Raw genomic sequence first — 27287 nt, 5'->3', positions numbered from 1 at the left:
GAAAGGGGAAGAAGAAGGAAGAGGAGGGTGTGATTAAGAGGAGGGGAATGGTGATTCTTTGAGGAAAAGGCTGTGGGGTATCCCGGCTACTGCTTGTAACAGATTAGAAGCACTGTGCCTAGTGGATAGAGCAGGGCCCCAGGAGAAGGACCTGGGTTCTAATCCTTGCTGTGCCACTTGTCCGCTGTGTGACCCAGGGCAAGTCACTTCACTTCTCTGTGCCTCAGTTACCTCATCTGGAAAACGGGGATTAAGACGGTAAGCCCCACGCGAGATATGGACTGCGTCCAACTGATATGACCGGTGACGGTGCGGAATAGCCCGGTGAGCTGCTGGATGGGGGGGAAAAGCAGGCTTGGCCCTCTTCATTCCTCATCGTCTTGTGGGAGCGGGACCGAGATCCCGGAGAAGAGTCTGGGCCTCGGCAGGTGGCCTCGGCTCCTGGAGGCACTTTTTACTTTTTCTGACCATCACCGTAGTATTCGTGAAAGCGCTTACTATCTGCCCAGCACCGGGATAGGTCCAGGACACGATCCCCGCCCCACAGTCCGAGTGGGCCTGAAAATCTAATCTGGGTGTTCCCAAGTGCATAATACGCTACTCCGGAGCCAGTTGGCTCTCAGCGAACGTTACCGGTGATGACGATCGCGGAGATAAAGAGGTGGAGAGGAAGGGTCCTGCTCTCACCCTCTCTCCAGGGCTCCTCTCCTCTTCTACTCCTCTCCTCTCCTCCAGCTTCTCCTCCTCACCCCAACTCTCTGCCTCTCCCCTTCTGCACGATGTGAGCCTCCGCGTGGATGCGCGTAGCAACAGCTGGGTGTTGTATCTGGGTGTGCGTCTGTTTGGGAGGTTTCTTTGTGTCGGCATGTCTGACTCCCCCCCCCGCCCCAAAAGACTGTAAGCTCTCTGTGGGCAAGGAAAGTGTCCACCAACTCCGTTGTGTTGTACTCTCCCAAGCGCTTAGTACAGTGCTCTGCACACAGTAAGTGCTCACTAAATTCATTCATTCATTCAATAGTATTTATTGAGCGCTTACTACGTGCAGAGCACTGGACCAAGCGCTTGGAATGGACAATTGGGCAACAGGGAGAGACGATCCCTGCCCAGTGACGGGCTCACAGTCTTACCGTTGATCGACTGATTGATTAACTTGTATGTTCGCCAGTGCTTCATTCGGTGCTTGGCACATAGTAAAGCGCTTACAGATATCACAATTATTATTACTATAATTACGTCCATTCATTCAGTAGTATTTATTGAGGGCTTATTTTGTGCAGAGCACTTTACTAAGCGCTTGGAATGGACAATTCGGCAACAGATAGAGACGATCCCTGCCCAGTGACGGGCTCACAGTCGGAACGACTATTATTACCCCAGTGCTTAGTTCAGTGACTGGCTCATACGTAGTAAGCGCTTAATGAATGTCATAAAAAAAAATCGGTCAACAGTATTTATTAAGCATACTGGCCTGGCAAGAGCTTACCATTTCAAGCTCTGCCCCGAAACCTCCCCCGCTTACTTCACCACCTTCGTCTCCTACAGCTTCCCACCTCTGTTCTCCTCCTCAGTGGATCAGATCTACCAAACGATCCCCGGGCACAGGAGTGAAAATAAATTAAAAAATTATCTTAGAACAGTGAACAGGAATTCCCGGTCCGGGGCGTGAGAAACAGCATTGCCTAGCGGAAAAGGCAAGAGCCTGGGAGCCAGAGGACCTGAGCTCCAACCCCGGCTCTGCCGCTTCTCTGCTGTGTGACCTTGGGTATGTCACTCAACTTCTCTGTGTCTCGATCGCCTCATCTGTAAACCGGGGCTAAAACATCTGTTCTCCCTCCTTCTTAGACTGGGAGTCTCATGGGGGACAGGGACTGTTTTCTCTCCTCTTATCAACCCTAGAGCTCAGTACGGTGACTGGCACGTAGTAAGCGCTTAACAAAATACTACAGTTGTTATTACTATTATTATGATCTGAGTAGGTGGGGTGGGGTGTGATAAGAAGCTGCAGAGAGCAGGGGATGTGGAGGGGGGTGGAGGATCGTGAAAAACAGGAAACAGATGGGGCAGGGGTGAGGGTTGGGGAGGCTGGGCTCTGCAGCCCCACCATTACTCCGCCTAAAACCTCTGGCCCGGCGACCCACCGTAGTTCGATGCCTAGGCGACAGCATTATTTGCCTACGAAAACGACCATTCTGTTGCTTGGTTTTGATCGAGCCAATCACTTTCCCCATCTTCAAAACCATATTTGACTATTTATATGAATGCCCGTCTCCCCCCCTCTAGCCTGAAACCTCATTGCGGGCAGGGAACGTGTCTTAACCGTGCTGTTAAATTGTACTCTCCCAAACACCTAGCGGAGTGCTCTGCCCATAGGAAGTGCTCAGTAAATATGATTGATTGATCGGTTGAATTTACTGGAACTTAGATTGCGCCAGTTTGGTTTATTTTCACTCCTGCCTGCACCTGACTCTCCCGCTTTTCACATCCTATTTGCTTTCACTTCTCTGTCTCGCGACCCGCGATCCCAGTTGCCGTTAGCTCATAAAGATCCTAAAAACTCTCCTCCTCCGTCAAGTCCTCCCAGAGTCACCCCCCCTGGCTCCAGACACCTTAATCCATTTATATATTCCAATACCCCATCGTACTTTGTATAATTTGTGAAGTATTCCTTTCATGATGTCTGTCGCTGGTGGGTTTTAGACCCATTAGCCGCAACTCCAACTCCACCCTCTTTCTGTAGCATGCAAAGGTTCCCTTTCATTCACGCTTTCCTTCGATCGAATTTATGCGGTGATTACTGTGTGAAAACCACTGTACTAAGAGTACAGGATAACAGTAAACGGACTCCTTCCCTGCCCAAGACGAGCTGACAGTGTCCTAGTCTGGTAATGTTCAGCGTGGAAGAGTCGGGATGAGGCGGGAATTAGTAATAGCAGTAAGGGTATTTATGGAATGCCCAATCTAGGTCATTCATTCATTCAATCAATGTAATGTGTAATAATATATTACCTATGTAATAATAATGTTGGTATTTGTTAAGCGCTTACTACGTGCAGAGCACTGTTCTAAGCGCTGGGGGAGATACAGGGTCATCAGGTTGGCCCACGTGAGGTTCCCGGTTAATCCCCATTTTCCAGATGAGGTAACTGAGGCCCAGAGAAGCGAAGTGACTCGCCCGCAGTCACACAGCTGACAAGTGGCAGAGCCGGGAGTCGAACCCATGACCCCTGACTCCGAAGCCCGGGCTCTTTCCACTGAGCCACGCTGATGTACTTGGATCTGTGTCCTTTGGCCATTTGATATTCACTCCACCCTCAACCCCACATCACTTACGTAGACGCCTTTACATTACATATTACAAATTATTTAGGTTTATTAATGTCTGCCTCCCCCGCTATGCTCTAAGCTCGTTATGGGCAGGGACCGCATCTGCTAAGTCGGTTGTACTGTACTCTCCCAACTGCTTAGTGCAGTGCTCCGCACTTAATACCGTTGAATGACTGATTGATCGAATAATCCAGTCATACCGAGAAGAGCTCTTGAACTAGAAGAGTGACTGGGTGGAGAGGGAGAGGAGGAACCGGGAGATGTTTTTTGACAAAAGAACGGCAGGTTTTCTCAGCAGACTGGATGCGAGAGCCGAACAACAACGTGGAGTCAAGGCTACCACCGAGGGTGCGGATTTCGGCCCCAGGGAGAGGCACCTTGGCCTAGTGGAAAGACCACAAGCCCGGGAGCCTTCTCTGCTGGGTCACCTTGGGCAAGTCACTTAACTTCTCTGTTCCTCAATTATTTCATCAGTAAAACAGGAATTAAGACTGCAAACCCTGGGAAAGGGACTACGTCCAGTGTGATTAACTTGTATCTACCTCAGCGCTCGTACGGGGTCCGGTACATAGTAAGTGCTTAACAGATGCCATTTGTTTAAAAAAGGAGGATAGCGATATAGTCGATGGAGATAGGGGAGTTCAAAGGAACGATGAGAAGCTTCGTTTGGGACCTGTTGAGTGTGGCATGCCAGTGAGCCATCCAAGTGGATATGTCCTGGAGGAAAGACGGGAAGAGGTATTAGATAGTGGGTGACAAATCGGGTCTAGAGAGGCAGATTTGGGAGTCATCTTATTAAAGCACCGGTGGATTCTCTCACGGGTGCACTGGGCTCTCTGGGGTCTTGAATGGTCCGTAGCTGCCGTGGATCCTGGGCAATAACCAATGTTCACCACTGGTTAAACAGCCCTGTCGCTCTGGCTCTCTGGTTAGGTCATAATCCCCCTCTAAACCAAAGCTGTGGCTTCTCTCTTTTTTTAAAACATCACACACTGCAAGGTAGTTTGGAAACTAGCGAGTCCTCACTCGGTGCGCTCTTTTGCTTTATAGCGCTAACTCTGGGAGGAGTTCTGGGAGCCGGAGCCGGGGCCGGGGCCGGGCAGGAAAGGCACGGTTTACATCGATCTTCCTTTTTCACCGCGAGATACCACTCAGACACAAGCGAAAGGAAGGACGGCGAAGAGCGGGTAAGCGTTTTTTTCTGTTTTCTGGAAACGGGCAGAGCCGACTCCTCTCTCTCCAGGTCCCAAGGTCTCCGGGACACTGTGAAATCCCAGTTTCTCGGACACAGCTAGTCTACTCCATCCCCAGCTCCCCCGGGACCAGCAGGGCCCCAGGTGAGGAAGGATGAGGGTGATGGGGTCTGGCGGGTGCAGGAAGGAGACGCCTATGAGGATCTTTCACGTCATCGTGGAGCAGCCCTCTGGGATCCACACGGAGGCTCTGGTAGGGGACGGCACCAGGACGGGATGGAGGGAAATACAGGCAAAAGCAAGTTCCCTGTGTGCTCCGAGCACAGCCTGGAAAAGCCCCGGTCCCTACCCCCGCCCCTGGGCTACAACTCCACTTCCCATTCGGGGAAGGAAAAGTGGCAGAGAGAATTCCGAGGGATAAACTGGAAACCGGGCAGCTTCCGACGGGCAAAGCTATCGAGACCCAGAAAAGAAGCGCCTCGGCACCGTGAGGGAGGGATATTTCTATTCTACACCACAGCAGGGGAAGGGCACCTTGATTTAGTGAAGAGAGAGGAAAGCTGTCTACCAAGATACATGACGTTTTCTCTCACCCAGGGCTCACACATCTCGTTCCTTTTTCCCCCAACTCTCGGCTATGCAGATCAGAGTTTGAATTTAACCGCCCATTTCCTTTGCTTATTTATATCAGTAGTTTTAGTCTTATGACTGGTAGCAAGCCTTCTATGACCGTATTACTGTCATTCTTTGGCAAACGGTATATTGCACTCTAAAATGTTATTTCCCTCTCAGTGACCCACCCTCAACTCTCATCAGCTCAAGTCCGGGTCCTTTTTTCCCAGTTTGCAAATTTATTTTCCCCTTCTCCTCGGAGACTTCCCGAATCATTTCTCCATTCGCTTACGGAATGCTGTGACCTCACCGCATGCTTCATCTTTTTTGCGATAGAGCACCAACCATGGAGAGAACCTCGGATGAGTATCTTCTGACAAAGTTCAGAAAGAAGAAAGTGGAAATTAGTTTTGCGATAACTGAATTCTATCCTTTCCTCTATGAACTAAAAGATTACCGCATCATATCTGAGGAAATGTTTGAGGTGAGTGTTGTATATTGAGCTCTGTGCCCGCCTCCTAATAATAACTGCAGTTCTCGTTAAACATTCACTACGTGACGTGCACTGTACTAAGGTTGGGGTAAAGACTGATTAGGTCGGACAGAGAGGGTCCTTGTCCTGTTTGGTGCTCACAGTCTAAAGGGGAAAGAAGAACAGGAATTGAATACTCATTTTACAGATGAGATTGAGGTATGAGGAAGTTAAGTGACCTGCCCAAGGTCACACAGCGGGCAATTGGCAGAGTCGAAATACTAGTTCATTCAATAGTATTTATTGAGTGCTTACTATTGAGCACTGTACTAAGCGCTTGGAATGTACAATTCCAAGCAGGGAAGCAGGGAGGCAGCGAGGCTCAGTGGAAGGAGCCCGGGCTTCGGAGTCAGAGGTCATGGGTTCGACTCCCGGCTCTGCCGCTTGTCAGCTGGGTGACTGTGGGCAGGTCACTTCACTTCTCTGGGCCTCACTTACCTCATCTGGAAAATGGGGATTAACTGTGAGCCTCACGTGGGACGACCCGATGACCCTGTATCTACCCCAGCAGTTAGAACGGTGCTCTGCACATAGTAAGCGCTTAACAAATACCAACATTACTATTATTATTATTATTATTGTTACAACTCGGCAACAGATAAAGACAATCCCTGACGGGCTTACAGTCTAATCGGGGGAGACAGACAGACAAAAACAATAGCAATAAATAGGATCAAGGGGATGTACATCTCACTAACAAAATAAATAGGGTACAAGTGACCTTCTCCCTCTGGCCCACTTTTTTTTTTAATGCTATTTGCTAGGTACTGTGGACCACTCCACTGTCCTGGAAACAATATCTAACCTCAGCTTAACTGACAGTGTCTCCTTCTGGTTCTCCTCCTATCTCTCTGGGCCGCTCCTTTTCAGGCTCCTCCTCTGCCTCCCACCCTGTGGGAGTCCGTCAGGGCTCAATTCTGGGTCCCCTTCTACCCTTCGTCTACCTCCACTCCCTTGGATAACTCATTCGCTCCCACAGCTTTCAAAAACTACCACCTCTGCACAGATGATTCCTAAACCTACCTCTCCAGCCCTGCCCACTCTCCTTCTCTGGAATAACTCATTTCCTCCTGCCTTCAGAACAGCCGTACTTGGGTGCCCCCCTAACGCCACAGACGTAGCACGTCCCAAACCGAACTCCTCATCTTCCCACTCAAACCCAGTCCTCTCCGGGCCTTTCCCATCGCCGTCGTCAACACCTCCATCTTCCTTGTTTCACGAGCCTGAGACCTCGGCGTTGTCCTCGACTCGTCGCTCTCACTCAACCTCGTATATTCATTTTGTCGCCGAATCACATCGGCTGTACCTTCACGTCATCTTTAAAATCTGCCCTTTGCTCTCCAACCAAACGATGCCTCTTTGATTACTGCATCAGCCTCCTCACTGACCTTCCTGCCTCCTGTCTCTCCGACAGTCCGTACGCGGCTGCTGGATCCTTTTCTACGAAACCATTCGGTCCACATCTTCCCACACTTCCATTCATTCATAAATTCATTCATTCAATAATATTTATTAAGTGCTTACTATGTGCAGAGCACCGTACTAAGCGCTTGGAATGTACAATTCGGCAACAGATAGAGACATTCCCTGCCCACTGTCGGGCTTACAGTCTAACTGGGGGACACAGACGGTCAAAAACAAGACAACTTAACCGCGATGAATACAGTCAAGGGGACGTACGCCTCATTGACAAAATGAATAGGGTAATAAAATTATATACAAATGAGCACAGTGCTGAGGGGAGGGGAAGGGAGAGGGGGAAGAGCAGAGGGAAAGGGGGGAAAGAGGGCTTAGCTGAGGGGAGGTGAAGAGGGGGAGCAGAGAGGGAGCAGAGGGAGCAGAGGGAAAAGGGGAAGCTCAGTGTGGGAAGGCCTCCTGGAGGAGGTGAGCTCTCGGTAGGGCTCTGAAGAGGGGAAGAGAGTCAGTTTGGCGCAGGTGAGGAGGGAGGGCGTTCCGGGACAGTGGGAGGACGTGGGCCGGGGGTCGACGGCGGGACGGGCGAGAACGGGGTACGGCGAGGAGGCGAGCGGCAGAGGAGCCGAGCGTGCGGGGTGGGCGGTGGAAAGAGAGAAGGGAGGAGAGGTAGGAGGGGGCGAGGGGATGGTTGTCCATCTACCTCCACAGTGAACGGAAGCTCCTTATCAGTGGTGTTAAAGCACTGTCAGTTTTCTCCCTTATCTTATCTCGCCAATTTCTTGCTACAACACAGCCATCACACCTTACTCCTCCAATGCCAACCTGCACCCCGTCTTCTATCTTGACAGTGACCCCTTGCCCACATCCTCCCTCTAGTTACAATTTCATCTCCTGCAAGAGACCTTCCCCTCCTCTCATTTCCCCTGCTCCCTTCGCCTTCTGCACTGTCTATGCACTCGAATCCGTACTTAAGGACTTGATATTCCCACCCACCCTAGGCCCCGAAGCACTTATATACACATCCATAATCTATTTTAATATCCGTCTCCCCCTCTACGCTGTACGCTCGCTGTGGGCGGGGAACACGTCTTCCGACTCTGTCGTGCTCTCCCGGGTGTTCAGTACGGCGCTCCGCGCACACGGAAGTGCTCGATCAATACCGCTGATCGACTAACTGGGAACAGGAGACCAGAGGATTTGAGGCGACCCCGTCATTTGCCTCTTGCGTGACCTCGGGGGAGTCCCTTAACTTCTCTGTGCCTCGGTTTCCTCATCGGTCAGATACGGATTCGATAGCTGTTTTCCCTCTCTCTTAGACCTGTGAGTCCCACGTGGGAACAGGAGCTGTTCCGGTGGCTCCGGAGCTTAGCACGGTGCTCGGCGCCTAATAAGCGCTGAACAGATAGCCTAATTATTGTTATTACTGTCACCGTTAATGTGATTATCATTGCCTTCCGGCTAACGGAGCGGTTTCCGACTTTTCCCACGTCCCCAGTAGGGCAGCCTGCAGCCTCAGTCTTCACACACCATCACAATCTACCTAAGTGTCCCCAGGCTGAGCTGCAGCTTTATGTTCTGCCTGCCACCCATCCAGTGACGTAGGTTTCGAACCCCGAGGTAGAGTCAGGGGTCGGGGTGTGTCTTCCCCAGACCCTGGCGCTCGGGCCAAAGGGGAACCATGAAGAGAGTCAGCCTGCAGCTTTTTTGCCCCGGGGCAACCTGTCCCTTTCCCCGGCAATTTCCCAAAAATACTGCTCACCGCCAGGCGTGGCCCAGTGGGTAGAGCACGGGCCTGGGAGGCAGGAGGACTTGCGTTCTCATCCCGGCTCTGCCGCTTATTTACTGTGTGACCCTGGGCAAGTCACTTCACTTCTCTGTGCCTTAGTTACCTCATCTGTGAAACTGGGATTAAGACTGCGAGCCCCATGTGTCCACCCCGATTTACTTGTGTCCTCAGTACAGTGCCTGATTCTTCTCCCTGCAGAAAGAAGAGTCTGCCCAAGTTCTCAAGGAACTTGCAGGCCTACTTTAGTGAATTTTTTATGGTATTTGTTAAGCACTATGTCCCAAGGACCGTATTAAGTGCGGGGGTAGAAACAAGGCAATCAGGTTGTCCCACGTGGGGCTCCCAGTCTTCATCCCCATCTTACAGATGAGGTAACTGAGGCACAGAGAAGTGAGTGACTTACCCAACGTCACACAGCAGACAAATGGCAGCGTCGGCGTTAAAAACCAAGTCCTTCTGACTTCCAGTTCCATGCTCTACCCACTAGTCCACGCCGCTTCACCAAAACTGAAAAGTGGCGCACACCATTGTGGCTTCTTTACCATTAGGCATGCTCATTTTTTCAGCAGGGTGATGATTATTGAGTTTCCACCTCATCATCGTCAGCAGCAGCAGCAGCAAAAATCATAATAAAGTTTTGATCGAACCCCATTGGAGCAAAGTCCCCTCCTGACCAAAGGTTTCTGGGGCGCATATTCGTCCGATCGTATTTATTGAGCGCTTACTGTGTGCAGAGCCCTGTGCTAAGCGCTTGTGGGGACTAGTTCTAGCTACGAGGCAATGGGAGAAAAATAGAGACCATCCAAAATGGGTCTGAGTTCAAAATAATCGATCGTATTTGTCTTCTCAGAGATGTAGGGCACAAGAGGAGCCTATAGCACCGGTGATATACGAAGTCCTTGAAAAACTGGAGGCGATTCTGAACCAGAAGGTCCTGAAAGTGTTGTTCAGCAAAAGCAATCTACAAAATTATCCACTTTTGCAACAGATTTACAGGAGCTTCGCAGACGGTAATTCCAGTTCCCAATTCCAGGGCCAGGCGTGGCCCAGGTTGGAGGCCGGAGGGTCGATGGGTGAATCGCCGGGGTCGGGGGTTGAGGATGTATTTTCACAGGTGGGAAAAAGACCCAGCCACATCAGGGGCTCACTTACTAGGCCATGCTGTCTAATAAACGACGAGAACTGTGATATTTGTTAAGTGTCTGCCGTGGGCAACTACTAACCGCTGAGGTCGATGCAAGTTAATCGGGTCAAAGACAATTCCTGTCCCACATGGAGCTCACAGTCTAAGTAGGAGCAAGAACAGTTATTTAATCCCCATTTTACAGACGAGGAACCCACCCCCCCCCCGAGAAGTTAAGTGACCTTTCCAAGGTCACACAGCAGGCAAGTGGTGGATTAGAACCCAGGTTCTCTGACCCCCAGCTTTACGCTTTTTCCACTAGTCACGCTGCCTCTCTATCTACTAGACCGACAGTCTCTAGCCCTGAGCTGAAAAGGAAGTTTCCGTTGTTTGTGAATAGCCTTCTTTGGGTTTATTGAGGAGAAGTTTTCATTTTACGTTTGTTGCCTGCGTATTTGTTATCTATGCTCTTTCCCCCTTTAGATTTTAGTTGCAGAATTTAATCGAAAGAGTTCAAGAGAGAGCTGTTCTGGGCCTTTTCTCAGGATACCAGGGGGCCGAGGTGGCCTCTCGGCTCTGGTAACACAGGAAGGCGAGAAGCAGGCAGCCCACACTCTTATCCTGGTAGCAAGCAGTGTGGCTTAGAGGGTAGAGCCCGGGCTTCGGAGTCAGGGGTCATGGGTTCGACTCCCGGCTCTGCCCCTTGTCAGCCGGGTGACTGTGGGCAAGTCACTTAACTTCTCTGGGCCTCAGTTACCTCATCTGTAAAATGGGGATTAACTGTGAGCCTCACGTGGGACAACCTGATTCCCCTGTATCTCCCCCAGCGCTCAGAACAGTGCTCGGCACGTAGTAAGCGCTTAACAAATACCAGCATTATTATTATTATTAGAGCATGAATCTGGAAGTCAGGAGGGTCTGGGTTCTAATCCTGGCCCTGCCAATTACTTGCTGTGTGACCTGGCAAAGTTACTGATCTGCTTTGTCTCTCAGTTGCCTCAACTGTAAAATGGGGATTCAACACCTGTTCTTTTTAGACTGTGAGCCCCATGTGGTACAGGCACTGGGTCCAACCTGGTCAATTTGACTCCCCCTCTAGACTGTAAGCTCACTGTGGGCAAGGAACCTGTCTACCAACTCCGTTATACTGTTCCCTGCCAAGCCGTACGCGGTAAGTGTTCAGTAAATACAACCGACTCATTGATTGACTCATCTACCCCAGTGTTCAGAACAGTGTTCGACACAAAATAAGCGCTTAACGAATACCAAAAAAAAAAGCCAAAAACCGAAACAAAAAAAACACTAAAGGGGTTGTGATGGTGCTGTGGTTCATTTATGCTTAAGGAACGGTTTCCAGGCTCCTTATCGCTCCATCTGAGACAACCTCACTCCAACAGTTAGCAAAGGGTGATGGATACATAGGGGATCGCTTTGCTGAGGAGACCTCAGATCTCCATCAAAGTTGTGGGTCAGATTGGATGAATAGAGTTGTTCTGTGGGCACAGAGCGCACAGAAATGGATAATCCGCAGGTGAGAGTTGGGCATGGGTGCAAAATATAGTAACCATCGAGTGCTGTAGTTGTTTCTCTTTTTCTTTTTAATGGTCTCTGTTAAGCGCAGGGGGAGATAGAAGCTAATCGGTCCTCGTCCCCCATGGGGCTCCCAGTCTCAATCACCATTTTACAGATGGAAATAAGCAGCATGCCTTAGTGGATAGAGCACGGGCCTGGGAGTCAGAAGGACCTGGGTTCTAATCCTGGCTCTGTGTGATCTTGGGCAAGTCACTTCACGTCTCTGGGCCTCAGTTACTTCATCTGGAAAATAGGGATGAAAAGTGTAAGTCCCATGTGGGACAGGGACTGGGTCCCACCTGACTGACTTGCATCTACCCCAGTGCTTGACACATAGCGCTTATAAAATACTATCATTACTGTTGTTGTTGTTGTTTCCTTTTCTTGGAATTTTTAAGGAAATGGAAGGCGATTGCCATTCTGGGATAGATGGGATTTGGTCTTGCCCGAAGATTTACGTTGCTCAATTTACTGATGATTAATGAACGAACTGGTCTGTGATTAAGTTCCCTTTCCTCTTCAGTGCTGGAGGATGGCTCTTCTGAAGAAGAAAGTGACTTCACAAACACATCACGTTCAGAAAACGCGGCAGTCCCCAGCTCCGAGACAGGTTCGTAGCCAACTCTTTCCTCCTCCTTTGTCTTAAGCACAGCCGGCAGACCCTGACTCCCCAGTCGTCCATCCTCACGGATGTAATCCTGATGTCCAGAACTCATTTATCATTATCCAACGCAAGGAGGTGTTTCCTGGCTTTAAAACCGAATCGTGCCCATTTAACCCTCAGAAATCAATTGACAGGAAGTCCTCTCCTTAGACGTTTCGGTGGAGGACAAACAGCACTGAGGTATTTCTAAATTTTCTCCCATTTCAGCTTTACAGTGGGTCGGCTTCGACTTTACAGCACTAGCTTCTGTCATGACGGGGGGGGGACAGCGATGGAGTCGGGGAGCGGAAGCCATGGGGAAATGGCCAAATGACTTAATAAACCTCGGTGGGAAGAAACGTGGGAGGGAGGAGTTTAAGGAAGGCAGGAGGACATAGTGGTCGAAACCTGGGGCAAGGACTCATTACCTGACGGACTCACTGGGGCGGTTCATCTCATCTATTATGCTTTCAAAGATTGAAAATGGAACCTCTTCAATTCACCACAAATCAAATAATCATATTTATAAAGCACTTACTGCGTGCAGAGCACTGTACTAAGTGCTTGGATGAGTAAAATATAACAGAGTTGGTAAGTACACTGCCACCCACAACGAGATTACAGTCTAGAGGGACTGTAAACTCATATATGAAGCGCAGGTAGAACAACAATAATAATAATAATAATTACGGTATTCATTAAGCGCTTACTACGTGCCAGGCACTGTACTAAGAGCTGGGATGGTCACAAGCAAATCAGGTTGGACGCAGTCCCTGTCCCACGTGGGGCTCACAGTCTCAATCCCCATTTTGCAGATGAGGAAACCGAGGCACAGAGAAGTGAAGTGACCTGCCCAGGGCAGAGAAGGAATTAGAACCCCCAGACCCTCTGACTCCCAAGCCCGTGCTCTCTCCACTAAGCCACACTGCTGATGCACACATACCCTCCGTCACTCGTTTACAATTGATTAAGTACACAACTCCAGGTTTGGTAAAAATAAGATACCTGACCTTGGGTCAGGCACCAATCTCTCATTTATCACATGGCTGTTCCTGTAAGAAAACTGATTTCTTTTTACATCGTTTCTCTTTCAGAAGGCTTTTTGAGGAACCGACTGTGTCATAACCCCGAGGACTCCCTGTACATTAAACTTTAGCACGTTCGAGGGTTTATTATTCAGTTTCTGGCTTATCTAGGCCTTTTGTTTCTTCTCCTGCTCTGTCCTGCTGACTGCTTTTCATTTGATTTTACCTCTTCTTAGGCCCTTAATCGGTTCAAGTGAGGGCAGGGAATGTAATAGGAATTCTAATCAGTCAGAACGGCTTCTCACTAGCAGGTCTTGTCTGGAGAGAAAGGAGATTAAAACTATCGGCCCATTGTTTAATTATACGGGCCATTTTTTTTTTATCCGTGGTATCCTGTCCATCATTTCATAATAATGTTAATACTGTTGGTATCTGTTAAGCGCTTACTAGGTGCAGAGCACTGTTCTAAGCGCTGGGGTAGACACAGAGGAATCAGGTTGTCCCACGTGGGGCTCACAGTCTTCATCCCCATTTTACAGATGAGGTAACTGAGGCCCAGAGAAGTTAAGTGACTTGCCCACAGTCACCCAGCTGACAAGTGGCAGAGCTGGGATTCGAACTCATGACCCCTGACTCCAAAGCCCGGGCTCTTTCCACTGAGCCACTCTGTCTCTAACTGAGAGCTGCAGATATGTGTGATTTGAAAGGAACATAAATCTGTGATTATTAAATATTTGATATTCGTGTCTAAAAACCAACGGCAATTGTTACGATAGGTTAATTTAAAAACTTTTCCTAATTCCAAATTGATAGGCAATCGATTTGCTGAGTTTAACTACCTGGTCCTCGTCCTGCACATTTATTTTAAAATGCTTCAAAATCTGACAGATTCAGAATTTTGGAATGGCTTTCATTAGTGTCATTTTCCGGCCACTTTATCCATGTATGCACCTTGACCTGTTTTATAGACCCAGTGCTTCACTCCACCACCATCTTTCGTCCCTGCCTTGTTTGCCCAACGACAGGATTGGCTGCCCCGATTTTTGGCTAGTTCATCCTTTATGAGGAAAAGGGCAAGAAATAATACCCCCAAACTGAGCTTTTATTTTGACCAGAAGCCAAGGGAACAGAGTTCTAGTCCCTCTCTTGACTGGGGAAGAAAAAACATACAGAAGGTGCTCAATATACACTATGGATTGAATATACGACAACGAAAGAGCAAAAACCCCAGTGAGGAAAAAAATAAGAGGAGGGAGAGGGTTTTTTTTTTAAGGAGATGCCCATCCCTCGCTGCCCCCCAAGAAGCTGTTAAGAACCCTCAACTTCAGGTTCAGGGAGCGCCTTTAACGAACGATCTCACTTCCTTCCCAATTCCCAGCCGGGCTTGGACCGAAAAGCTCCGTAGGAAAAAAAGCAGGGCTGGAAACCCCCTTTGCCTTCATTAAGTGCCCAAAGGGTTAACTGCAGAGTTGTTTAAAAGTCTTCCCCTGACCTTTTCTCTTTGTTTAGGAAGGTGTCAGTGGTTCAGAGCCCTGGATTAGGGGGGAAAGAGATGCTGTGGAACGACTTTGGCTGTCCCAGGGAAGAAGTTAGTCAGGATAGGAAGAGTAATTCTTCTTCTGACTTCTGTTTTTGCAGAGTAGCCTAAAATTCGTCCTCCCCTCTTTTCTCTTTATAGCAGACACCACCAATGGTTCAGACTTCCAGAGTAGTGGGGAAAGGGGCAAGTCAGAAGGAAACCTGGGAGGCCCAAAGAAGGAACAAGGTAAGTAATAATGATAATATTGACGGCATTTATTAAGCGCTTACTATGTGCCAAGCACTGTTCGAAGCGCTGGGGTAGACACAAGGTTATCAGGTTGTCCCACGCGGGGCTCACAGTCTTCATTCCCATTTTACAGATGAGGGAACTGAGGCACAGAGAAGTGAGTGACTTGCCCCAAGTCACACAGGCGACAAGTGACGGAGCCGGGATTGGAACCCGATACCTCTGACTTCCAAGCTTCTTAGCTCTTTCCACTAAGCCCCGCTGCTTACAGGAATTCTTCTTTTCACTTTTGTTCTTGGCTCCAGTCCACGTGAAGCCTCACGTGCGGGAGTCCCCTTTTGCTTAGTTCAGGGTGGCTTTCCTATTCCGTTTTACAGTATTGTACTCTCCCAAGCATTTAATAGAGTGCTCTGCATACAGTCAGCCCTCGATAAATACTGACTGATTGATTGATTGATTGATTGCCCATTCCATACCCAACAAAATGGCTGGAAGACAAACAGATGGTGGTGTGTGGAAACCAGACAACCCCTACCGTGGCCTCGCCAGGATCCTGCTGGCTGGGCCTCGGATTCCACCCCGAAATTCATGGCATCCAGAAAAATGGTCTCTCTGAATGCCTTCACCCAAAAGCCAGAGATCCTTCCGCCCGGGGTTAGAGAACCGGCATGGCCTAGTGGGTAGATCACGGGCCTGGGAATCAGAGGACCTAGATTCTAATTCCAGCGCTGTCACTCACCTGCCGTGTGACCTTGGGCAAATCACTTCACGTCTCTCTACCTCAGTTCCCTCATTTGCAAAATGAGGATTCAACACCTCTTCTCCTTCCTACTTAGAAGGTGATGATCTTATATCTACCCCAGCCCTTAGTATAGTACTTGGCACTTGGTCAGTGCTTAATAAACACCATAATTACAATTACCCTCATTATTTCTCCAGAGAGGGTTTTAAGGCAAGAGAGTTTGGGCGGAAAGGTTGTCGGGGAAAGGGTGACGGGCCACAGAGGAGTTGGTCTGATCACCAGCTGGGATTCAAGTTCCAAAGTAAAACTGCAATTTTTATCTTCCAGGTAGAAGAAACTACAAAGGTCAAAATGTGGATTTCAGCGCTTCGGAACTCCCCGTAACCTGTGGAGAAGCTAAAGGAATTTTGTTTAAGAAGAAAATGGACGGTGAATCAGATCATTCCGGTTTCATGTCCTTTAGGAGTTCGGGGGCGGAAAGGAGAAAATCGGGCTCAACAAATGGATTAAACAAACACGTTTGTGCTGGGCAGGCAGAGGGAAGGTTACAAAGAGAAGTCAAGGTTGGGCGGGGGATAAACATGCCCAATTTCCACACCCCGTCCCTTGAGACGATTGAGGACTACAAGAGGTGAAAGATGAAGAGAAAGAGAAGAAGGAATAGCTTAGAATCCCTCCTGATTTCCTTTTCTCTCCTCTCTTCCCCTTTCCCCCATCCTATCTGGGTTCCCTGTTTTTCAGAGGGACCTTGGATTTCCCTTTCTCTGATCCCTAGATACTCTTCCCCCCCTTTGTTTTCTTTCAGCCTCCTCCTCTCCCCTTCCCTAGCTCACTGCCTCTTTCTTCTCTCCCGACACCTGGCTCCTCTCCTCAAGTTCCCTGCCCCCGTGGTCACAATATATGTATTTGTAGTTATGTCTGTCTCCCCCTCTAAACCGTAAGCTCGTTATGGGTAGGGAAAGTATCTGTTTATTGTGATAGTGTACTCTCCCAAGGGCTTAGTACAGTGCTCTGCACACAGTGAGTACTCAATAAACGCGATTGAATCAGATAACTACGACCGACTTTCCATGGCTGAGGTTTGGGACTCTCCCCTCCTGTACCAGGGCAGGGCTGGGGAGCTCCTCCCGTCCAGTTCCAAGATCGGCGCTGGACTGGACGATCTTGAGCCTTGGGTCCCACTGTGGCGTATGTGGGTCAACACGAAGCCGAAAAGCCTAGTCATTCATTCATTCAATTGTATTTATTGAGCACTTACTGAGTGCAGAGCATCATACTAAGCGTTTGGGAGAGTACAGTATAGCAGTAAATAGACATATTCCCTGCCCACAACGAGCTTACAGCCTAGAGGGGGAGAGATGGACGTTAATATTAATATTCCAGCTAGACAGAAAGTTTCCTTTCTGCCTCTATCTCCTTTCCCCTGTTTCCTCCCTCCGCTCTCCTCCCACCCCACAGTTCTGACTGCTTGTAGGCTCCACCTCCAAAGGGAGGAAGGGGTTTAGATTGCCCCTTTAAGGATCCTGAACATTCAGATGGGGTTATCGTGAGGGGGGAGGTCAGCAAGCAGGATTTCTCCAAAGAAGGGAAAGTCGTGAGGCACATGTGGTGACCCTTGTTTCCGTTTCAGGGACTCTAAGGAAATGCATAAAGGATTCTGATGGAGAGTGGCTAACACCTAGGGAATTTGAGGTTAAAGGAGATCGTGCGTGCTTCAAGAATTGGAAGAAGAGCATTTACTGTTACGGTCGAACTCTCAACTATCTACTAGAGGTATGTAGGTTCAATCAATCGATGGTATTTATTGAGCACTTACTATGTGCAAGCACGCTCGGGAGAGTACAGCGGTAGAGAGGGAGTCTAGAGGGGGAGTCAGACATTAAAATAAATTAAAGATACGCACACGAATGCTTTGATGGTGAGGGTGTGGGGAATATCGAGTGCTTAAAGGGTACCGATTGGAAAGTTAGAGGGAGGACAAGCTTTGTGTGGGACGATGAGGAGTTCTGTTTGGACACGTTAAGTCGGAGGTGTCTGCAGGACATCCGAGCGGCGATGTCCCGAAGGAAGAGGAGGAAAGACGTCAAGGCCGGAGAGGTAGATTTGGGGATCATCTGTCTAGAGATGGTAATTGAAGTCAAGGGAGCGAATGAGTTCTCCAAGGGAGTGGGCGTAAGATGGAGAATAGAAGGGGACCCAGAACTGAACCTTGTGTGACTTCCGCCGTTAGAGGGTGGTAGGCGGAGGAGAAGCCCGTGAAATCTGTCCAGCAGACAAACGTGCTCGTTGTCCATATTATCCTCTCTTCCTATCTCTGCCTCTACACCATCTCTCAGACTTCATCTGGGGTCTTCACCCTGCCCAGCTTCCCGGCCTCCCGAGCTTTCATTCATTCATGCAGTCGGTCTTATTTATTGAGTGCTTACTGGTGCAAAGCACTGTACTGAGCACTTGGGAGCACCACAGACACATTTCCTGCTCACCATGAGCTCACAGTCTAGATGGGGAGACAGACATTAATATGAATAGATAAATAAATGAAAGTAGAAGTAAATTACATGTATATATACATGTATATATAATACACAAATACTTAAGTGCTGTGGGACTGGGAGGAAAGATGAATAAAGGGAACAAATCAAGGGGACGCAGAAGGGAGTAGGGGAAGAGGAGAGGAGGCTTTTCCCCCTTCCTTCATATAAGTTGCTTCAGAAACTTCCCTTTTTTTTTTTTTTTACCATGTGCCAGGTACCGTTCTAAGCACTGGGTTAGATACAAGCTAATCAGGTGGGACACAGTCCACGTCTCACATGGAACTCACAGTCTTGATTGCCATTTTACAAATGAGGGAACCGTGGCCCAGAAAAGTTAAGCACTTGCCCAGGGTCACGCAACAGACAAGTGACGGAGCCAGCGTTAGAACCCGGGTCCTTCTGACTCCCGGCCTATGCCGTACGCTCTAGGCCCTGCTGCTCCTTCCGAAATCAACTGGAAGAGACCTAGAAAATCCCCCCAGGGTCCTCCTCCCTCTCCACCCTGCAATATGCACTTCTCCCTCTGCTAGCGTAGGTTAAATCCTATTTTCCCCTCTGTAGAAAAGTGAGTTGGGCCTACCCAACAGATAAGAAAGAGGGGCATGTCAAGACAAGCAGGATGTGGAAGGGCTGAGGCCCATCTGCCACGCTTAGTTGCAGAGTCAATGTGAAACCTACTACTGTACCTCAACCCGCTCACGGTACCTCAACCTCGTCTACCTCGCCGCCGACCTCACGCCCACATCCTGCCTCTGGCCCGGAAGGCCCTCCCGCTTCATATCCGACGGACAATTGCTCTCCCCCATTTCAAAACCTTATCGAAGGCTCATCTCCTCCACGAGGCCTTACCCGACTAAGCCCTCATTTCTTCTTTTCCCACTCCCTACTGAGTCGCTCTGATTTTCTCCCTTCATCCGCCCCTCCCTCAGCCCCACAGCGCTTGCGTACGTAGTCGTAACTGATTTATTGACATTAATGTCCGTCTCCCCCTCTACACTTGTGAACTCGTAGCGGGTAGGGAAGGTGTCTTCCGACTCTGTTATACTGTACTCTCCCAAGTACTTAGTACAGTGCTCTGCACCCAGTGAGTGCTCAATAAGTATGATCGAGCAATATTTGTTCATTGGTCTGTTGGACATAAGCAGGCTTAAGGGTTGGATGGGAACTCGAAAGGAAAATGAAATTCGAGTTGCTATATTGAATTTTTTTTTTCTGGTATGTTGGTGTTGCTATAAAATATCCCTTTATACCTGACTTCCTGTAAACTGAATTTCCCTTTCAGAAAAGATATCTACCGAAACCTTCAAAAACATCTAATTCTAATAGAAAGAGCTACCGTAACCAGAAGAATTTTGGGTTTGCGGATTCACATCAACCCCGAAACGCACAGGAGGATGAGGAAGAGGAGGATGGAGAAAATGATTCCGACGAATTCAATTCCCGGGTTATCAGATGTCCAGTATGCGACAAGTTGTGCAAATCAATGGCCGGTCTTGTCAGTCACAGCCGGGTTCATCATACTTGGTTTCAGTGACCAATAGCCTCCCGTTAGAATGAGAGGGTCCTGCCCCCACCTCTCTGGATGATTCCGACAGCAAAACTCTGCTTTGTTTCGCTGAGACTTCAAGGACTGCTTGGTAGGGGGTGGTGGGAGGTGCGTGTATTCATTACGAGGCTGAGTTTCAGGGGGGCTTGATAACTTCCTAATAGATTCCACTGGGAGAGGAGGGGATATTTTGGGGGTTAGCGGAGAGCTACACGCTGATCATATTATGAAAGAAAGTTTGAATAGGTGAACAGCTGTGGGCGGGGAATCTGTTTTTTGTTATACCGTACTCTCCGGAGCACTTAATAAATGCAATTGAATAAATGAATGGATTAATTAATGACTGAACAAAAAAAACTCCAAGATGGCCACTTGGGAACCAGATTTCTGGTCCAGATTCAACAGAGTCTAAGATGTGGCCTACAATATCATCTAGGCTAGAAAGTGGGAAAGTGGAGTTTTTGCAACTGGCCGCAGATTGAATTTGCAACATCATTTAAAGGGGAATTTATAAGCCTGATACTTGGCGTCCAGGGACTAGACCCCGGCCCCCACATGTCCCCCCCCCGGGTAGATTATATCAGAACGCCAAAAGGCTTAAAGCATGGACCTCTGTAGCCTGATTGTCTTAACCCAGTTTACAGAAGTTAAGAAGTTGAGAAACAGCATGGCTTAATGGAAAGAGCACGGGCCTGGGAGTCAGCGGTTGCGGGTTCTAACCCCGGCTCCGCCCCTTGTCTGTTGTGTGACCTTGGGCAAGCCACTTAACTTCTCGGTGCTCAGTCACCTCATCTGGAAAATGGGGATTAAGACTGCCCAAGTGGGACAACCTGATTATCTTGTATCTACCCCGGGGCTTAGAAAAGTGCTTGGAACTTAGTAAGCGCTTAACAGATACCATCAACATCCTTATTAGAAGTTCCTATTTTACTTCTAGCAAACAGCTTTTGCTCTAAACCTGGAATTTATTTTTTGTTCTTTTGACCTAGACCCTCTCCTGTTAAAATGGTAAGGTAAATATTTGTTAAATGTCAATTGGGATTTATGTTTTTCCTTACTTTCAAATGTACCTTTAGATATAATACAGTTTTTCCCCTTCTTTCAAGAGAAGAAGGACCATCCGCATGTCCTACATTAATAATGTTGGTATTTGTTAAGCGCTTACTCTGTGCAGAGCACTGTTCTAAGCGCTGGGGTAGACACAGGGGAATCAGGTTGTCCCACGTGGGGCTCCCAGTCTTAATCTCCATTTTACAGATGAGGTAACTGAGGCACAGAGAAGTGAAGTGACTTGCCCCCAGTCACACAGCTGACAAGTGGCAGAGCTGGGATATGAACCCATGACCTCTGACTCCAAAGTCCGTGCTCTTTCCCCTGAGCCACGCTACATTCTAGGAAGCCACAGCCTCATTTATAATCACTCGATCAGAAGACACCACAGACGTTTAGAAAGCTGTGATTTTCTACTCAAAGCACTGAGTTAGGAAAATCAGTGGCAACCAATTCCAGCACCAGACTGGGAGAGGAATAGTTCAAGTCGCTGAACGGTGGCAGGAAATGCCGTGCAAGTTTTACCAAATCATCTGATCTGTACAGCTGACTTGCACAAGCTGGATCGAGAGGCTGGGCACGTGATGAGGTGAAGCCCCCAGAGGTTGAAAATCAGCAAAAACCGGGTTCAGGAGTTTCCCCATGTCACTTGCGGTGAGCCAGAATTTTGAAAAAAAACAACCCCAAAACCAAGAAACAAATAAAAACCAGGTAGGACTGACAAGCTGGAGGAATTGTGGGTTTAGTGGAGGGGGGAGGGTGGTGCTGACACTATTTATTCTTCTCCTCTCTCCTGCTCTTCCAAGTGTCCAACAGCGTTGTAGCAAGGCAGCTGGATGCACCCTGTGGCAGTATTAACATTATTATTACTATTATTATTACTAATAATACTAACAGTGGTATTATTTAAACTCCTACTATGTACCAAGCACTCTTCTCAGCACTGGAGTAGATGCAAGTTAATCATGTTGGACACATTCCCTGTCCCACATGGGGCTCACAGTCTTCATCCCCATCTTACAGATGAAGGAACTGAGGCTCAGAAAAGTGAAGCGACTTGCCCGAAGTCACACAGCAAACATTATTATTATGGTAATAGATTATTATTATTATTAATCATACTTACTGAGCGCTCACTGTGTGCAAAGCACTGTACTAAATAAACGCTTGGGAGAGTAAATATAATATCAGACGCATGACCTGCCCGCAACGAGCTCACGGTCTAGAGGATTGTGAAGACACATCACAGCCGTGGGCCCACTGAGGGTTACACCTACTCTGGAGAGATTTATGTTTGGACAGGGTTTAGGGCCAAAAGAGACTTTTCCCAAAGCATGTCCATTTCACGTGTCTGCCTTTCCCCTCCTCCGTGTCCCAGTGTTTGAGTATTCCAGACGTAGTCGGTAGCATTACACAACAAGCCTTTTCCTGATCTCATCTCGTCTTATGCGGTCGAGTCATTTCCGACCCATAGCGACACCACAGACACTTCTCTCCCGGAACGCCCAGCTCTCCATCCTCAATCGGCCCGGTAGCGTGTCCAGGGAGTTTTCTTGGTAAAAACACAGAAGCGGTTTACCACCGCCGCCTTCCGAGAAGTAAACTCGGGTCTCTGCCCACCAGTGTCTCCCGTGCCGCTGCCGCCCGGCACGGGTGAGTTTTGACTTGTAGCGGATTGCTTCCCGCTCGCTAGGCACTGCCCAAGCTGGGAATGGAACGGACAGGCCTCTGCTTGACTCTCTCTCCCGTAGCCGAGACTGGTAGCGGACTGGAAACTCTCCGGGTGTGACCCTGAGAGGAATTTTCCAGATCACCCGAGGAAAAATTAGCTAATGAAGACGCTTCAGAGGCCGTGGAACAGTTACCCCCGAGGGCCCCCCTCATTTGCAGACGGTGGTGCCCCTCGATGGTGTCCTTACGCCTTTAACCGTTCTCATTCCCACCCAGAACCTCGGTGAAGCTCGCTGCGGACAAGGAATGTGTCTTAGGTTTATTGCTATACTGTCCTCTCATTCATTCATTCAATAGTATTTATTGAGCGCTTACTATGTGCAGAGCACCGTACTAAGCGCTTGGAACGTAAAATGGGTAACGGATAGAGACAGTCCCTGCCCTTTGACGGGCTTACAGTCGAAGAGAGACGGACAGACAAGAACGGTAGCAACAAATAGAATCGAGGGGATGAACATCTCATTAAAACAATAGCAAATAAATAGAATCGAGGTGATGTACATCTCATTAACAAAATAAATAGGGTAATGAAAATGTATACCGTTGAGCGGACGATTACAGTGCTGAGGGGATGGGAAGGGAGAGGGGGAGGAGCGGAGGGAAATGGAGGGAAAAGAGGGTTTAGCTGGGGTAGAGGGAGTAGAGGGAAAAGGGGAGCTCAGTCTGGGAAGGCCTCTTGGAGGAGGTGAGCTTTAATGGAGGAGGTGAGCACTCTCCCCAGTGCTTGGTACAGTGCCCTGCACACAGAAAGGGCTCGATAAAGACGATCGACTGACTGGAAGAGGGGAGGGGAGGTGGCGACCTGAGTTAGAGGTGTGGTCTCTGACCGTAACAGTGATGCTATTTGTTAAGCGCTTACTATGCGTCAAGCACTGTTCGAAGCGCCGATGGCACAGGATCGCCCAGTCTCATTCAAATTAGGCTTGCCCTTGGACCACGTGGTGTTGAGCTGGAAATAGGGTCCCATCTCCATCGCTCGCCCAGAAGTCTGGACAGTGATTCCCCCTCGCTGGGATAGAGGCACTTTTCACCAACAGGACACTTCGAGCTGAAGATCAGGTGAGGAGAAGCAGTGTGGCCTAGTGGAAAGGGCGTGGGCCTGGGAGTCAGAGGACACTGAGCCCGTGGCTCCGCCACTTGACCGCTGTGTGACCTTGGGCTAGTCGCTTGACTTCCCCGTGCCTCGGTTACCTCATCTGTAAAATGGAGATTAAGTCTGTGAGCCCCACAAGGGACTCGGACTGTATCCGACCTGATGAAATTGCATCTGCCTCAGCGTTTAACAGAGTACATGACACCTTAGTAAGCACTTAACGGATACGATTTAAAAAAAAGCACAGACAACCACAATACTGGTAATCGGGAAGAATTGTGGGTTTAGTACAGAATGCATCTCTTACACCTGTTGCTTCCTTTCCAGAAGTGAGCCCCAGTATATAGCCTCATGACCTACATTTTTTTTTTAATATCATTTACAAAAGCCTAAGAAAGACCTTAAGAAAGAGCTCTGGATTGGAGGTCATCAAATCCAAATTCTAGTCCGTCCTCTGCCACTTGCCCACAGCGTGATCTTGGATGAGTCCCTTAACGTCTTTGTGCCTCATTTTCCCACTCACTTCCCTCTCCTTCCAAACTGCTAACCGTATTAATAAAATCACTTATCATGTCCCACCTTGATTACCGTTATCGGCCTCCTGGCTGACCTCCCTGATTCCTGTCTCTCCCCACTTCAGTCCATACTTCATTCTGCTCTCCGGATCATTTTTCTATAAAAACATTCTTCCCATGTTCCCCCAATCCTCAAGAACCTCCAGCGGTTGCCCATCTACGCATCAACAGAAAGTCCTTCCCGTCGGCTTTAAAGGACCTAATCACCTTGCCCTCACTTATCTCACCGCGCGGTTCCGTCCCCTTTTCAATCAGTACTCCGGGCCAGTGTCTGGATTGTCTTCCTGAAATGGCTCTCACCAGAAGTCTCTCCTTTCCTCAAAAACCTCCAAGTGGCTGCCCGTCTCCCCGCACATTCCTAAAACATCCTTTCCATTATACTTCAAGGCTCTTCGTCAGCCTTTTTCATTTTACATTTTGACTTCTTCACCCGCTACTGCCCAGCTCCCCGCCTTCACCTCTTCCCATCCTCACTTTCTCACAGTGCCTTGCTCTCAATTTTCCTGTCTCCAACCCTAGTTCCCACCCTTTCCTCTGCCTGGAAGCCCCTCTCCTTTCAAATCATCCAGAAACAGCTCTGCCCATCTTTCAAGCCCTTCAGGGGAGGCATTCCCTGATCAATTTCCACCTCCCTGGTCATGTCAACTCGACAGCCATCCCTACCGCTTACGTTTCGACTGAAATTCGCACTGCACTGAGTTGACGTCTTTTTCGTTCATTTTTTAAAAATTATTTTTCAATCCATCGTATTTATTGGGAACTTACTGTTTGGAGAGCATACTGAGTGCTTACCGTGGGCAGAGTGTTTAGGAAAGTACAACATAACAGAGTTGGTAGACATGTTCCCTGGCCACCAGGAGCCCACCAGGAGTGGATAGGTGACTTTAGACTGTGAGCCCCTTTTCTAACAGGGACTGTGTCCTACGTGATGATCTCGTATCTATCCTAGAGCCGAGAACGGCGCTTGCCACATTATAAGTGCTTAACGAATATCATCATTATTAATATTATTGACCGCATTCCTTTTTCTCCTACTCCTTTCCGTGTCACTCCGATCTGCTCGCTGTATTCACCTCTCCTCGGCCCCACAGCGCAGAGAAGTTGCGTGACTGGCCCAAGGTCACACAGCAGAGAAATGTCAGAGCAGGGATTAGAACCCACGTCCTCTGACTCCCAAGCCCGGGCTCTTTCCACTAAGCCACTCTGCTTCTCGATGCCAAGAGATGTCAAGATGTCATCACCTGTGAAATGGCTCCTTCAAGCAACCAGTCAAGGCAAAATACGGGACTATGTGGACCACTGATCTCATCCAACCCCCCAGACCACTGTGTTTTTGTGCGTATCTTTATAATTTGATGCTTCCCCCATAATGTAATGTATTTTAGTGTTTGTCTCCCTTACTAGTTTGTCAGCTCTTCGAGGGAGGAGAGGAGAACATGGCAAAAAAGGGGTGCAAGCACACAGTAGAGTTCTCTACACGGATAATCTTTATTGCTATTGTTCTCGTCTGTCCGTCTCCCCCGATTAGACCGTGAGCCCGTCAAAGGGCAGGGACTGTCTCTGTTACCGATCTGTACATTCCAAGCGCTTAGAACAGTGCTCTGCACATAGTAAGCGCTCAATAAATACTCTTGAATGAATGAATGAATAAATAAATGTTATTGATAAATGGACGGATCGGTTTTGCTTATGCGATTTTGCTCTCACGTGCAATGTCCCTTGAAGAGGACCAACTGATGGAATTCCTCACGTGCTTGTCGGTCAGTCGGGATTCTCACCCCTCTCCCCGGCCCTGATAGCTACCGTGGGACACTAGGGAAGCATGGCACGAGAAGCAACGTGGCTCAGTGGAAAGAGCACGGGCTTTGGAGTCAGGGGTCATGAGTTCGAATCCCAGCTCTGCCACTCGTCGGCTGTGTGACTGTGGGTAAGTCACTTAACTTCTCTGTGCCTCAGTTCCCTCACCTGTAAAATGGGGATGAAGACTGTGAGCCCCACGTGGGACAACCTGATTCCCCTATGTCTACCCCAGCGCTTAGAACAGTGCTCGGCACCTAGTAAGCGCTTAACAAATACCAACATTATTATTATTATTATTATTAGGGGCTCAGTCAAAAAATGTCTTCCCACAATCTCCTAGAAGAGTTGGAAAAAGGAAGCCTTGGATCGGGAATTGCTCTGACCGCCTCGGGTTCAAGGTAGGATGTCGGGACGAACTCAAATCCTGAGCATCACATGGGACTTTGCGCCAGACTACTGGCTGCATGACTCGTTCTGCACCGGGGAGGAGAATGGAACAAGCAGAGTTTTCAAAATGGCCCTAGAGAGTGGTTGGAATGCAAACTGTCACAGAGTAAGCGCTTAACAAAGTGAAGCAGCATTGCCTAGTGGATAGAGCAAAAGCCTGGGAGTCAGAACCAGGAGACTTGAGTTCGAATCCCCACCCTGCCACTTGTCTGCTGCGTGACCTTGGGCAAGTCGCGTCACTTGTGTTGCGCCTCGGTTACCTCGTCTATAGAAAGGGGATTAAGACTGTGAACCCCAAGTGGAACACGGACTGTGTCCAAGCTGATTAGCTTGCCTCTACTCTGGCACTTGGTACAGTCTCTGCGTGTACTAAGCGCTTAGCAAATGCCATGAAGGAAAAAAAACCAACCACAAAAAACGAAAGAATGGGGGAAAGTAGAGAAACTGGCAATCTTAGGGAGGGTTCAGGTTAGCCACTAGGTTGCAGCAAAGCCTCACTTGTAAGACCTAAACCACTGCCTTTGGAAAAACAAGGTTTTTTATTTAATCATAACCCGTATTTTCCAAAAGGATTTAGTCTCGTCCGTTCATTACCAGGCCACAGGATGGGATGTGGAAGAAAGTATTGAATGAATGAAAGTTGAATTGCCCGTCGAGCCCCAGAGGTCTAGACTGTAAGCTCTCTGAGGCGTCCTCAAATCACTGGTATTCAATAAGCGCTTACTGTGTGCAGAACAATGTGTTATCGTTCTCTATTGCGCTATATTATTCTCTA

At 48.7% G+C, this 27287-nt stretch overlaps 1 protein-coding gene across 2 annotated transcripts; it reads left to right on the top strand.

Moving 5' to 3' along the window:
* Positions 1 to 4205: 4205 nt before the first annotated feature.
* LOC103170601 (nuclear body protein SP140-like protein) lies at positions 4206 to 20144 on the top strand. Of its 2 annotated transcripts, none has more exons than XM_007669358.3 (8): positions 4206 to 4511; positions 5466 to 5613; positions 9714 to 9873; positions 12082 to 12168; positions 14905 to 14991; positions 16064 to 16165; positions 17367 to 17509; positions 19553 to 20144. In XM_007669358.3, the coding sequence occupies exons 2-8, from the start codon at positions 5476 to 5478 to the stop codon at positions 19802 to 19804; spliced, it is 969 nt and encodes a 322-aa protein (XP_007667548.1). In that variant the 5' UTR covers positions 4206 to 4511; positions 5466 to 5475; the 3' UTR covers positions 19805 to 20144. The 2 variants fall into 2 exon arrangements, with proteins under 2 accessions (XP_007667548.1, XP_028925362.1); XM_029069529.2 differs by lacking the exon at positions 4206 to 4511 and adding an exon at positions 4560 to 4661.
* The last annotated feature ends 7143 nt before the right edge of the window (positions 20145 to 27287 follow it).

This window comes from Ornithorhynchus anatinus, chromosome 7, assembly GCF_004115215.2.
Source record: "Ornithorhynchus anatinus isolate Pmale09 chromosome 7, mOrnAna1.pri.v4, whole genome shotgun sequence".
NCBI lineage: Eukaryota > Metazoa > Chordata > Mammalia > Monotremata > Ornithorhynchidae > Ornithorhynchus > Ornithorhynchus anatinus.
Note: the sequence above shows the minus strand (reverse complement) of the source record. Positions and strands in the feature narration are given on the sequence as shown.

What these genes read in the sequence shown, in the direction of transcription:
- LOC103170601 (XM_007669358.3), top strand. Translation starts at nt 5,476, where the DNA reads ATGGAGAGAACCTCGGATGAGTATCTTCTGACAAAGTTCAGAAAGAAG. An exon ending in AGGCCCAAAGAAGGAACAAG is followed by an intron (nt 14,992 to 16,063) that starts GTAAGTAATAAT and finishes TTTATCTTCCAG; the next exon opens with GTAGAAGAAACTACAAAGGT. An exon ending in GTTTAAGAAGAAAATGGACG is followed by an intron (nt 16,166 to 17,366) that starts GTGAATCAGATC and finishes TTTCCGTTTCAG; the next exon opens with GGACTCTAAGGAAATGCATA.